Raw genomic sequence first — 12,308 nt, 5'->3', positions numbered from 1 at the left:
TGTGTGTGTGTGTGTGTGTGTGTGTGTGTGTGTGTGTGTGTGTGTGTGTGTGTGTGTGTGTGTGTGTGTTGGTCGGCCCTGTGAGGGTCTGGCAGCCTGTCCAGGGTGTCTCCTCGCCTGCCGCCCAGTGACTGCTGGGATTGGCTCCAGCATCCCCGCGACCCTCACAGCAGGATAAGCGGTTTGGATAATGGATGGATGGATGTGTTTTAGGTTAGCTAAATAAAAAAAAAAAGTCGAGCAATCAATAAACAGATAAGTTAATAAATAAATAAATACATCTGAAAATAAGTTCATTAATGTGTGTGTGTGTGTGTGTGTGTGTTTGTGTATATATATATATATATATATATATATATATATATATATATATATATATATATATATATATATATATATATATATATATTATGGAGACAGTTGATGTATATGTGTATACGATATACACGGTATGAAATTACACATGAGTTGATAAATGCCTGAATGGAAATGTATCTCGTGCAGCGTATTTGCATAACGATCCTGGCCTGCATGCAGACATTTCCAATAGCCTCTCGTTTAAAAGGGTTTCGTCACCTTCGGTAAAGTCTCTGAGCTGGTTTGGTGCAACACGCGGGGCGTTCAAAGCGCAACTCGACGTCTTCACCAGTCGTGGTCAAAAGCAGCATTTTGTCACAGTTTGATTTCTCCTCTGACAATCAGAAGCGAACCAAGAAATCACCAGTTACATCCGCAGAGCAGTTCCCCACATGACGTTTCAACGCGTGTGTTGTGAGTCCTGCAGGCCCACGTGTGTTGCTCACTCTATATGTTAACGATTAGAAATATATATCTATATATATGTACATATATGGCACACCTGCCCACCACAAAACACACAGGCCGATCAAATCTCAGACCCAAGTCGTCAAATGTTTATTAAAATAAATACAAATATACATATTGTACAGATGCAGGTGAGCGTGTACCGTGTGTTCGAAACCAGGTTAGGCCTACGCTATATCTTAGTCTGCACGTGCCACACGCACTGAGGAGCGGGGTGCACTATGCATACGGGACAGTCACTGGGGGTAGGCAGCTAGACCTGGGTATGCAGAGAAGAACCCTTAGAGGATTAGAAACACAGCTGTTTTCTTATCAGGAAATATTACTCAGGTCACGATACTTTTAATCTTCAGCACTCAGAAACAATTTACGCGTAAAATACAGAATGGAAACAGTTAAGAACAAATGACATTTTCAATATCAATATTTCCTCTCGTTCTCCCACAACATTTACTTTTTTGGGGGCCCTGAGGTTGCCTTAATGTCATAATCCATATCAAGGGAGGAGGGTAAGTGCCAGGAGCGGACTGGGAGTGTGTCAGCGTTGCTCTCAGATCGGTGACACCTCTTTCTCCTCCGAGGCGGAGGCTGGCGATAGGGACTCCTCGTCCTCTGACCTTGGATAGTCTGTGTGGTTACTTGTGCACTTGCACCCGCCGTGCACGCTCCTCTGTGTGCCCTTCCCCTCCTTCTTGTGCTTGACCCTGCGGTTCTGAAACCAGATCTTCACCTGCTTCTCCGACAGATTCAGATATGTGGCGATCTCGATTCTCCTTAACCTGGACAGATACATGTTGGTGGAAAACTCCCTCTCCAATTCCAAGAGCTGCGTGCTGGTAAAAGCCGTGCGCATCCTCTTGCCACTCTGTATTTGGCTATTCTCGGGGGCGCCTGCATGTTGGAGGGGGGGGGAAACGTTTTTGTCAAACATTTAGGTTCTTGTCAAGACAACACTGCAATTTAGCATCGGCGCAAACCGAACCGGCTCTCACTCGTGCGTGAGGGTGCGTGTGTAAAACACGCGTGGCGACAGGTAGTTGTGAAAGTGCGCTATGATACAAACACGATGTCAACCGGTGGTAAGTGGATGACCTACCTATGGAAAGACAATGGTATCTCCTGGGATCTGTGACGCTGTACGTGGGCGTGCAGACAGGTGTGTGTCCCGGGTGCGCCAAAGCTGAAGACTGCTGATGGGCTATTCTCTGACAGTACTGCGCCTCCGCTGCCGGAAACTGGCTTTTCAGCATGGGGATGCCGCTGCGCGGAGCGTGGATGTGGGACGTGACGCACAGCGGACAAACACAGAAAGTCCCGGTTTTCCTGGACGGGCACACCGGCGCGGTCACGGTCATCACCGTTGGAGAATGCATGCTGATGGGAATGAGGAAGTCTTGCCCTGGATGTTCGGCCGGCACGGGTCGCACCGTATCCTTGATTATCAGAGAGTCAACGTAGAAGGACCTGGACATGGCTGCGCCGGGATGAGTGATGTGTGCTCTTTGCGCGAGATGATAGCCGTTCCTCATCTGAACCCCTCGGGATCTCAAAAGGTGCTTATGTTTGATGGTTCAACAAAAGGGACCCCGAAGAGGGGCTGGCCCTGCAGCGTCACCCACGTGCGCACCCGTCGCTGAAGGGGTTTGTGTGCAGCCAGGGACCCGGACCACGTGACGTCTCCCTCAACCTCCGGTCACCGCAGATTTACCAACACGTCTCGAAAACAAGCAAAAAAAAAAAGCCTGACTCAAAAAACTAGCTGCCTTTACAGAAGTTTACTTTTCTTTTTTTTCTCCCCAGAAGTTTATTATTTAGTGTCAGATTCGGATTATTAGTCGTTTTGGAAACCAACTTTGAAGAAAAAACAACACATCTTAACCTTTCTTTTTTGTCGTTTAAATTGGCCATGATGGCATGTAAAGGGCACTTCTGATTTAAACAAATACAACAGCTATGCGAATTGATGAGTTTAAGTTCGGTGTATTTGCGGTACCTTGTGACATGCATGATATAGCACGTTAGCACAGCTATATCATGAAGTACACCCCAGCCCCTCTCTGACAGACCCGGCTGGGGGAAGTAGGAGAAACCTGAGCCCATCACACCAAGTCTGGCGACACTTCAGCCTCAGAAACAGAAGAGCTTCTCAGGATACAATGAGATAAACAACCTGTAATTAATAAGATAACCTACCTGCAATTAAAAGGGCTCAATTGTTCCTCTCGTTATTCATTTAATTAGCATTAGCCCTCTGTCTAATTAATCGGACATAATCCTGCATATTACAAGTTAGATGGTGGCCATTATCCACTGGATGTTTATGAAAATGCGCTGTAACACCGCAGTGTGTATATACCACTAAAGGCTAATTACTGTAGTCCAATAACACTTTGCATCCGTCAGGTCAACGTCTCGTGGCGAGCAATTAAAGAATTATGAACGGCAGCCGAGTCTGGCTTCCGGCTATTTGATAGTGATTAGGATTCAATTAGTAAGTGTTTATTGTGGTGGTTCTGTGCGGGGTAAACAGGCAGCTATTTCAGAAATGCGTTAATCCCTCATCTTGTGACAATAATTAGTGAGTGTGATCCCCAGGCGGGTCACCGGTGGATTTAGCTGCTGCTTTCATCTGCTGAGCAGCGCCTCGGACCTTCAGACAGACACAGGCCGGCCTCTGTCGGCTCCACGCTGCACATGGAAGCCTGCACACTCCGTCATTCCTTTCCCAGACTGCTTTCTAGCCTGCGAAGACGCATGCAGCCCAGCGATGCTGGCAGGCTGGGGAGGATTTAGGCTCCAAATTAATTTTTAAAAAAAGAAAAAAAATCTAGTGTACATATGCGCATAATCGTGGTCTCGGAGAGATTTATTGTCTTTGAATTCCGTCAACATCCATGACAAAAACAAAAAAACAAAAAAAAACACAAAACTAACACGTCTGTCACGTAGGTGGTAATTGCTATAATAAAGTGAACACAGCGTATGACACGGGAGACGCACTGAGTTGTTGTTATTTTACGGATAACCATTTCAAACGAGACACACAAATGCACACAGAGGGAGAGAGCGAGAGAGAGCGAGCGAGGGCGAGAGCGAGAGAGAGAGAGAGAAGAACAAGAAGAAACCAGGCGGAATGATGCGCGGCGCGCGCCCTAATCACACCATCCTTGCTCTAATATTATTTTTCCATAATTCTGCACGATAAAATTTCATTGTCTATTAAGTAATCCCACAAATGAGATCCTTTATGAGGCTATAATGAGGCCTAATTGCCAGGACTAGTGGAGCCACGTGGAAGGATTTAGGAGGCATTAAGCCGTCGGGTACTGAGCACAGGCTGTTACCTAGCCATTACTTTCATAATTCAAGGAGAAAATTAGTCCATTTAAGGCAAAAATCCTCTGATTCCTTTTATTCTGCTCGGGGTGACAGGACTACACTTTTGTGCGCTTTGGTTAAGAAGCCGTGCAACAAAGGGGCCGTTACGACATTCCCCTGTTTAAACGCCCTAGATTAAAACGCATTTCAGCAAGGCAAGCCCCACGGCCCTGGAAGCGCGGCCCGCAACTCTACTCTTTCCTCTTTCCAAGGGCTGTGCTTCTTCCTCTCCATAATTCAGATTTAAGCAGTTCGCTTTCTCCATTCCGCCCTAATCAAACCGCGTTGATTGGCAATTAATCTCTAACCGGTACAATGAAATGGAGATTGAACATAGGCTAAATAAGAGCCGATAACAGATAAGTTCACTCTCTTCAGAAAACTGTCGAGTTTTCCCCTCAAAAACATTTCTCAGCCCTTCCTCGGTTTGTGTGCGCGCGCGCACGTGTGTCTGTGCGCAGGCCCGCGCGGCTCCTGCTTGCTTGTGTGTGTGTGTGTGTGTGTGTGTGTGTGTGTGTGTGTGTGTGTGTGTGTGTGTGTGTGTGTTTGCTTGTATTGGGTTTGTTTGTATTGGGTTTGTTGTAAAGCGAGGTGTGCGTTTGTGTTATTAGGTTGTGTATGTGTGCTTGCAACTTCCCCCAGTAGCAAAAACACACAAACTTGTTAAAGTGTAGTGCTAAAGCACCCCCCTTTCATTCACATCGCATCCCATGCCATATTATACCGTGAAGAAGTCCATCAATGTTTTGTTGAACAAGCGTCATTAACTTGTATCAACGCCTTTCTACAAACGTCGCATTGTTGTGCAGGCCAGCCTGTCGCCCATCTTGGCCAATACAGTGGATGATTTGCCCCTTTATTAGTTACCAAGCAACAGATCCTGAATACCAAAACTCAAAGGAAACACTCTGGTCCTCCATATAGTTTTCAATGGCAATGGGAAAATGAACAATGATCCTGTGGACAACATAATACCATGCAATGACTTTTCATTGACAATTATCTCGTTCATGTGAATAGCAGCTGCAGTGGCCACTCTCCATCTCATGGCTTCCAGAGAAAAGAGGAATGGAGAGAAAGAGCCTTGTGGTGAATAGGATCCTGCAGGAGTCAGGGGTTCATGGTTCTCCATGAATGTGGAATCTAATTTATATCACAGTGAATAATTAGATTTCTATGCAAAAATGAGTTTGAAATAATTACAACTTAAAACACCGTGACAACTTAGCCCGATTAAAAACAGTGTTCCCTTTAAATGCCCCTCTCTCTCTCTCTCTCTCTCTCTCTCTCTCTCTCTCTCTCTCTCTCTCTCTCTCTCTCTCTCTCTCTCTTGAAGTTCATCTGCTCGTCTAAATTGTCCTTTAAAATGCATGGAAATGTGTTTTTTCTTCAAACACACATCTACCTACTGCAGCATCTCACTTACAAACACACCGGTGCTGACACATGAAGGGCACGGTGAGACTCTACACACTGTGTTTTCTGTGATTGTGAAGAGTAAAACACTGTTTTAGAGGCTTTCAGTCCTATAGAAAAGTAAAGTGACAGCCTATAGGCCCAAAAGGAGGCCAACTGAAGAGGAGACTGGTGAACAAAGCCAGTGAGTGCCCTGTCGATGGGCCTATAGAGATGTCCTGCACCGGGCTCCCTCTAATTAGGCAGACGGTTCTTAGTCTCTCAGGCCGTTCAAACCAGACACTCCAGACTGAAGTGTGCCCCTCTGCCAAGGAGTGTCTGGTTGTCCACACTCAACTCACATACGGGGGAGTATGTGTACGGGTCTGCGCCTGATAGTGCACACAATTAACGAGTGTAGAAAATGAGATAAACACTGTCTGATAGTGGTGCTGACCATGGCTTGGTTCCCAGAGAAGTGAATTTATTATAGCTTCTTGTTAGAGCCCTTGATTTACCCCCGTGCTTCCTCCATTGTTTCCAAAAGACTAAGCAAATGCCATTGCGGTGACAAAACAAGCTACAGAAGAACAGAACAGCCCTTATTTCAATCTCTTCTTGCTTGAGTTGTCAAACAGTCCTGAATTTCCATTCTCATTTAAAATGAGATTTTCCACTGGCCGCTTTGCAGTGTATCTCCATCCAGTTCTCATTGCAGCAATTTTCAGTTTTTGTTGAAGCTAAGGACATACAATGGCTCTCCCTCGCTGGGTTTTTTATTTTTTATTTTTTTAGGTTCAAGATGCTGTTGTAACTCTGTTAATGGTTGGCCTTGTATCAATACACCTAAATTATTTGGGCTTTAAGTCTCAGTCTGGCAATTCCATGTGTGGACTTGCCCACCTAGGCCCTGTATCTAATATGGTGTTCCTTCTCATCTAGAACGGTCCAAAATTGTTGCTTATTTCACTCTGCTAGTGAAAAATCACACTTTTCATACAGCCGTGGCTATGAATGTGAGCCAATCAGCTCCCCGTGGAGAGCTTTTGCCAAATTGGACAGGTTCTCAGCCCTCCTCAGCCGGGGACAGAGAGGTTGTGACTTCCAGTGAGACGTGAATCAGGAAGTGTTTCAAAGAGTGAGTGACAGGAGTCCCTCTATGCAGTCACCAGACTGGCCTCTCCCTCAACTTAAAGGAGGTGATATTGTAGCCGTTTTCTCCCTTTGAAAGGGGAAATCCCTGGGATTGAGCTTGTTTGTTGGAGCGGAAGCAGACTGGAATGTGTGGCCATGTCTTTTGTCACCAGGCAGGCAATGAATAGACACAGGCTACAATCTCTCTGTTCCTGGTTTATCAGGTCCTGCCGAGGCAAACAAGCCAAATGCTTCATCCTCATATTGTCATAATCCAATACTTTGGAACTGCCAATCATGTCCTCCTCTCTGATGGACTGTTTGCTTGATGCATACTTACCTTGACCCATAACTAGCGTTTCCAGTATATTATTTAGGATGAGTTGTAAAACGCATTTAAGAAAGAAAAAAAATTAGACACTTTGCTTTTCTTAATTAACTTTTCTTCATTATTTGGCACCAAATTAAAATGCGGAGAATGTTCACATGGACAGAGCAAGGTACTGATGGGAGAAAATATGTTACAGAACAGAACGACTGAGAGTCAGTCAAGTTTTTCAAAATAAAAGAGCAATCTTTCCAAAGGGACATTTTTTTTAAACAGCTGTCCCTCCTCAGATTAACTTCTGATGGGGAAAGTATCATGTGTACTGCAAAGCCTATGGATCAAGTTAATACAGCTGACATTTTCCATAGAGTTTAAATCATTTGAAGTAAATTATTCATATAAAGTCAATTGTCCAATTTAATAACCACAGCTCCCTTCTCTTATTTAACGTGTTGGCAGAATTTTGAGGAAGAGAAATTAAAATAATAATAATAATAATAATAATAATAATAATTCTGCATTAAGGCAAATTTACACGAGGTGAGTGAAAACAACTTTTCTTGCATTTGTAACCAGTAGTTAGTTGTACGTGCTCACAAAAGACACTGTCATCAGCAAACTTTGGTACACTTATAATTACCGACTTCTTCCACTCAGATGTTTGAATTTTTTTCTATCTCAGATGGTTCAAGGTAAGTGCTTTCCTTAAACGATTTGAACTGAGTTCACTTTTTGGATTTTATGAATGAATGAATGAATGAATGATGATTTATTTCGAACATGTAAATAAGCAGGATATAACATGCAGATAGGCCATTGCCAATAATCTGAAGTGATCAACAAATCCACACATCAAACTCAGCAAACAAATCTCTGTATGCATCAGATTATTTGTTACATGTTAGAAAAGGAGTAGGAGGAAGTGTACACTTATTTTTTCCTACCCCTTCTCACCAACTCTTAAGCAGTGTTGGGGAGTAACTAGTTACATGTAACGGCGTTCCATAATTTAATTACAAAATAAATGTAACTGTAATCCATTAGTTACTGAGGGGAAAAAAGTGTTATTAGATTACAGTTACTTATGAAAATGTTGATGATTACAAAGGGGGTTACGGCTGAATATTTTCTGTAATGAAATAATATTCATTTTGTTGCTTTGCATTTTTTGATGTGCACAATGCCTTCTTTTGCCATTTCCAGTGAAGGCCATTTAGTAAAGCCGTTTGATGCCATTCTGATGCTTTTGATTGGTTCTCTTGTTTAAATTTGCAGCGCCCCAAGTCTGCCAATTAAATCAGTCCACATTGCCGCTCAAAGCTAAACAACCTGTCTGAGAGTGGCCATGTCTACGGAGAAAAACGCGTTCCAAACATTTTATTTATAAATCAGAAAAGGGCTCTAACATAACAGTGCAATGCAAGATATGTTTACTAGCTGTTAAAATGTTATCGACGTCGAAAGTTTTCATGTCGAACCTGAGGAAATGATCTGGAAGTAAAAAGAGGTACTGAAGTCTGACTTTGTGGTGGCTTAAATTATTAAATTAAATTATTATAATCTTAATTCAAGTGATGATGAAGGACTTTGAAAGAAGTTTGACAGTAATCAGTGCTGAGTACTACTATAAGGTTAACACTGCCTGGTTTAAACATTTGAAAAAGTAATCAAATGTAACAAGTTACATTACTTTGATTAAGTAATTGAAATAGTTGCATTACTCATTACATTTTAAATAGGGTAACTAGTAACCTGTAACCTATTACATTTCCAATGTAACCTTCCCAACCCTGCTCTTAAATTAATTCAGCTACTATACATTTCAAACTCCATTCCCACTGTACTGTATAGTTAAAATGCAATGCATTGTGCTGCACAATACAAACTCAACTACCGTGAACGATAAGAGAAAAGAAAAACACATTAAAAACACGAGAGAAAGAGAAAAAAAAGAAAAAGAAAAATACATCCTAATGTCATGTACCAAGAATAAACAGATCTCAATGCTACGTACAATCCAAATATCCACTCGGTGTTTTACAGTGCACAGTGGAGTGTTTCATTATAATGATGTCCATCTTCTCCAGTTTGTGTCTCAGGCAACTTTTCCCTCCAAACCTATGCCTGTTCCACACTGTATACTCAGGGTGAACGACAGGCTTTCCCATGCACTCTGCACTAAGGATGCCACACTCTCCCAGAGAGGCAAACGTATGCATCTTTTAATTGAGATTGTTCCCGCATTATCCCAGCAGTTATCCACGGTATGTCTTGCTAATATGTCTCATTTGAAGACGTGTTGAAGTTTTGCAGGAGGTGGATGGCCGGCTGTCAGGATCCGGCCGCTCTCGTACTTTGCTTGCAGAGCTCATTTGGACAATGAAGAGTGCATCGATGTGATGCACAAACAGACCGTCCCTCATCATTTTCAAAGATGTTGGCATTTCAGTGTTTTGTTATATTCATTCCTCAATTCTGCTAATCTTCCCTACATTCCCCTTTTTTTACATAACGATGCATGTGTCCCATCCAGCTTGTGTTTGTGATTCTTTTCTTGTCACTTAGCAAGGTTGAGATTCATGTATCCTAATAGGCCAGAGGCAGTCGCAGTGGGTCATTAACAGGCCTTTCTGAAAGGGGGGGAAAAAATCAATTTAGGCGCCTAAAAATCCCAGAGAAAAACTTGTTGGCCAAACTCAAGATTAAAAACAATCACTCAAAAAGCACATTTTTATAGTCAATCTCCACGTAAATACACTAAATCAGTGTAGTCCTTAAGTCATGCTGTTTTTTTCTCAGAGGAGCCATTTAACACTGTTGTTTGGACGTATCCATAAACCAATGGTAAATTCTATTGTGTCATCGATGACTGCAAAGTACAGTTAATACAGGCCTGTTTACCATACGGTGAGGCTAATCTGTCTCTGAAGGAGATTCTGTGTTATGAAACCTTCGGGTTTAAGTTGTACGTCATCAGACCTAGCTGTTTGAACTTAACGTCAACTTGAAGTGGAGCCCACGGTGCAAACCCCTGCTTGTCTTTGATACATGCTGGAGTTTAGCTAAGAAGTCTTTGAATGTGTGGTGTGACCTGGGATTAAGTGAGCCCGGGGATTAGGAGGACATTCGCTACCGTACCGTGCACAGGATGAAGTGGTGCAGAATGTAGATTATGATCCAGCATGGCAAACCTTGAAGGAATGCTTCATGGTGATGAGCTTTAAACATTTGGTGTTGTTTTGGGTGTTGCTTAAAATATGATAGTGTCTCTCCTCCTGTTAAATGGGGTGGGGTGGGGGGGGGAATATGTGTAATCGACATGTAGATATCATTTGAGCAGAAACTTTCTCTTTTTTGGGGGGGGGGGCGGTTTCCCCTTTTTCTCCCAATTGAACTTAGCCAATTACCACACTCTTCCGAGCCGTCCCGATCTTTGTTCCACCCCCTCTGCCGATCCGGGGACGGGGAGGGCTGCAAACTACCACATGCCTCCTCCGATACATGTGGAGTCGCCGCTTCTTTTCACCTGACAATGACGAGTTTTGCCAGGAGGATGTAGCATGTGGGAGGATCACACTATTCCCCCCAGTCCCCACCCTCGAACAGGCGCCCCGACCGACCAGAGGAGGCGCTAGTGCAGTGACCAGGACATATACCCACATCCGACTTCCCACCCGCAGACGAGGCCAATTGTGTCTATAGGGACGCCCAATCAAGCTAGCGGTAACACGGGGATTCGAACCGGCGACCCCCCCCCCTGTTGGCAGGCAACAGAGTAGACCAACATGCCACCTGGATGCCCTAACAGAAACTTTTTGGAATAATCAGTAATCAGTTATTGGCTGCACGGTGGCCTAGTGGTTAGCACTGTCGCCTCACAGCAAGAAGGCCCTGTGTTCGAACCCTGGGGTTGTCCAACTTTGGGGGTCATCCCAGATCGTCCTCTGTGGGGAGTTTGCATGTTCTCCTTGTGTCTGTGGTGAGTTTTCTCAGGGTGCTCCTGTTTCCCTCACCATCAAAAGAAATATGCATGTTAGGGTTAATACTCCTGTCTGTGCCCCTGAGCACAGACAGGAGTTTGTCCCGGGCGCAGCATGAGGGCAGCAGCCCACTGCTGCTAGCTACACAGATTACTGCAAGGATGGGTTAATTTGCAGTAACTGAATTTCCCGAAGGGGAATGATAAAGGAAACTTAATTTAGCTTACTCCACGAGATTCTAAGACATGTTCTGCACTTAGCAATGACACCCGCCATGTAATGTAAATAAAGGGAACATATTTTTCTCCAGGGAACCAATGATCTTGCCTCCATGATCAACACTGGCATTATTTTTTATTCTTTTACAATATTAATGCCCATGATTAATTTTTGCAAAAATATATAAAGGAATGTGCCTTCGACTAAAAAGTGTTACGTGTGTTCCTGAATGAATTTATGCTTTTGAAAATTAATGTACACGCACTGTAAAACTGGTGTTTACAAACTGGAAATTTTTGTTTCCTTTTTGTAATATTCGTACCATATTTCCTCACCACTGCTATCATAGAGGTAGTCTTTGAAATGTTTCAGGAATCAAGAACAATTTATTGTCATTTCTTACATGTAATTGCATACACAAAGAAACAAATTCTCATTTCTCCCAGCCCACTGCAGTGCAACACAAAACACAAAAGACAAATACACATATCCAAAACTTTCATAAAACGACACCATCAAAAACATACAAAAACAGAGAGAACAAACCAAAACAAAACAAAACAAAAAAGCAAAAACAGTTAACAACACAGTCCACTCAATGCAGCACAGTCCAAAAAATCCCACTGTCCAGAGAACGAACACCAGCCAGGATGAATGTCGGACCTGCCGGTCTGCATGAGCTAGCAGTTAGCTTAGCCTGCCCCGCTTCCGCATCCTGTCAGACCGCCCTCGGTGTTTCCTCTTCTGGCACAGCTCCGGGCAGGGCCGTGGTCCTTGGGCCCACCGGACACCGCAGACCAGGCACCTTCAGCCGATCCAACGCCAGCTCTCCCAGCCATTAAACGAAAAAAAAAATCGACGATCAAAATAAAAACTTCACACGATGACGCAAACCTAGACGCAGATGTAGACGCGGACAAAGACACTGCACCGCCGCAAATCTGAGTTCGTGCCGCCATCTTCTGGGAAGCGTTTTAAAAGCGCATTTGAAGGCGTTTTAAGTCATGAAAGCATTTCAAGTCTCATGCAACTTATTATTCAAAAGGTAA

General features: G+C 43.6%; 1 protein-coding gene across 1 annotated transcript; it reads right to left on the bottom strand.

Annotated features, from left to right (window-relative positions):
* Positions 1 to 1,375: 1,375 nt before the first annotated feature.
* gsx2 (GS homeobox 2) lies at positions 1,376 to 2,297 on the bottom strand. The gene is made up of 2 exons (XM_056275679.1): positions 1,922 to 2,297; positions 1,376 to 1,716 (listed from the first exon to the last, which is right to left on the bottom strand). The coding sequence occupies exons 1-2, from the start codon at positions 2,295 to 2,297 to the stop codon at positions 1,376 to 1,378; spliced, it is 717 nt and encodes a 238-aa protein (XP_056131654.1).
* Between the last annotated feature and the right edge of the window lie 10,011 nt (positions 2,298 to 12,308).

Source organism: Lampris incognitus, chromosome 3 (genome assembly GCF_029633865.1).
Source record: "Lampris incognitus isolate fLamInc1 chromosome 3, fLamInc1.hap2, whole genome shotgun sequence".
NCBI lineage: Eukaryota > Metazoa > Chordata > Actinopteri > Lampriformes > Lampridae > Lampris > Lampris incognitus.
Note: the sequence above shows the minus strand (reverse complement) of the source record. Positions and strands in the feature narration are given on the sequence as shown.

What these genes read in the sequence shown, in the direction of transcription:
- gsx2 (XM_056275679.1), bottom strand. Translation starts at nt 2,297, where the DNA reads ATGTCCAGGTCCTTCTACGTTGACTCTCTGATAATCAAGGATACGGTG. An exon ending in ATACCATTGTCTTTCCATAG is followed by an intron (nt 1,717 to 1,921) that starts GTAGGTCATCCA and finishes TCCAACATGCAG; the next exon opens with GCGCCCCCGAGAATAGCCAA.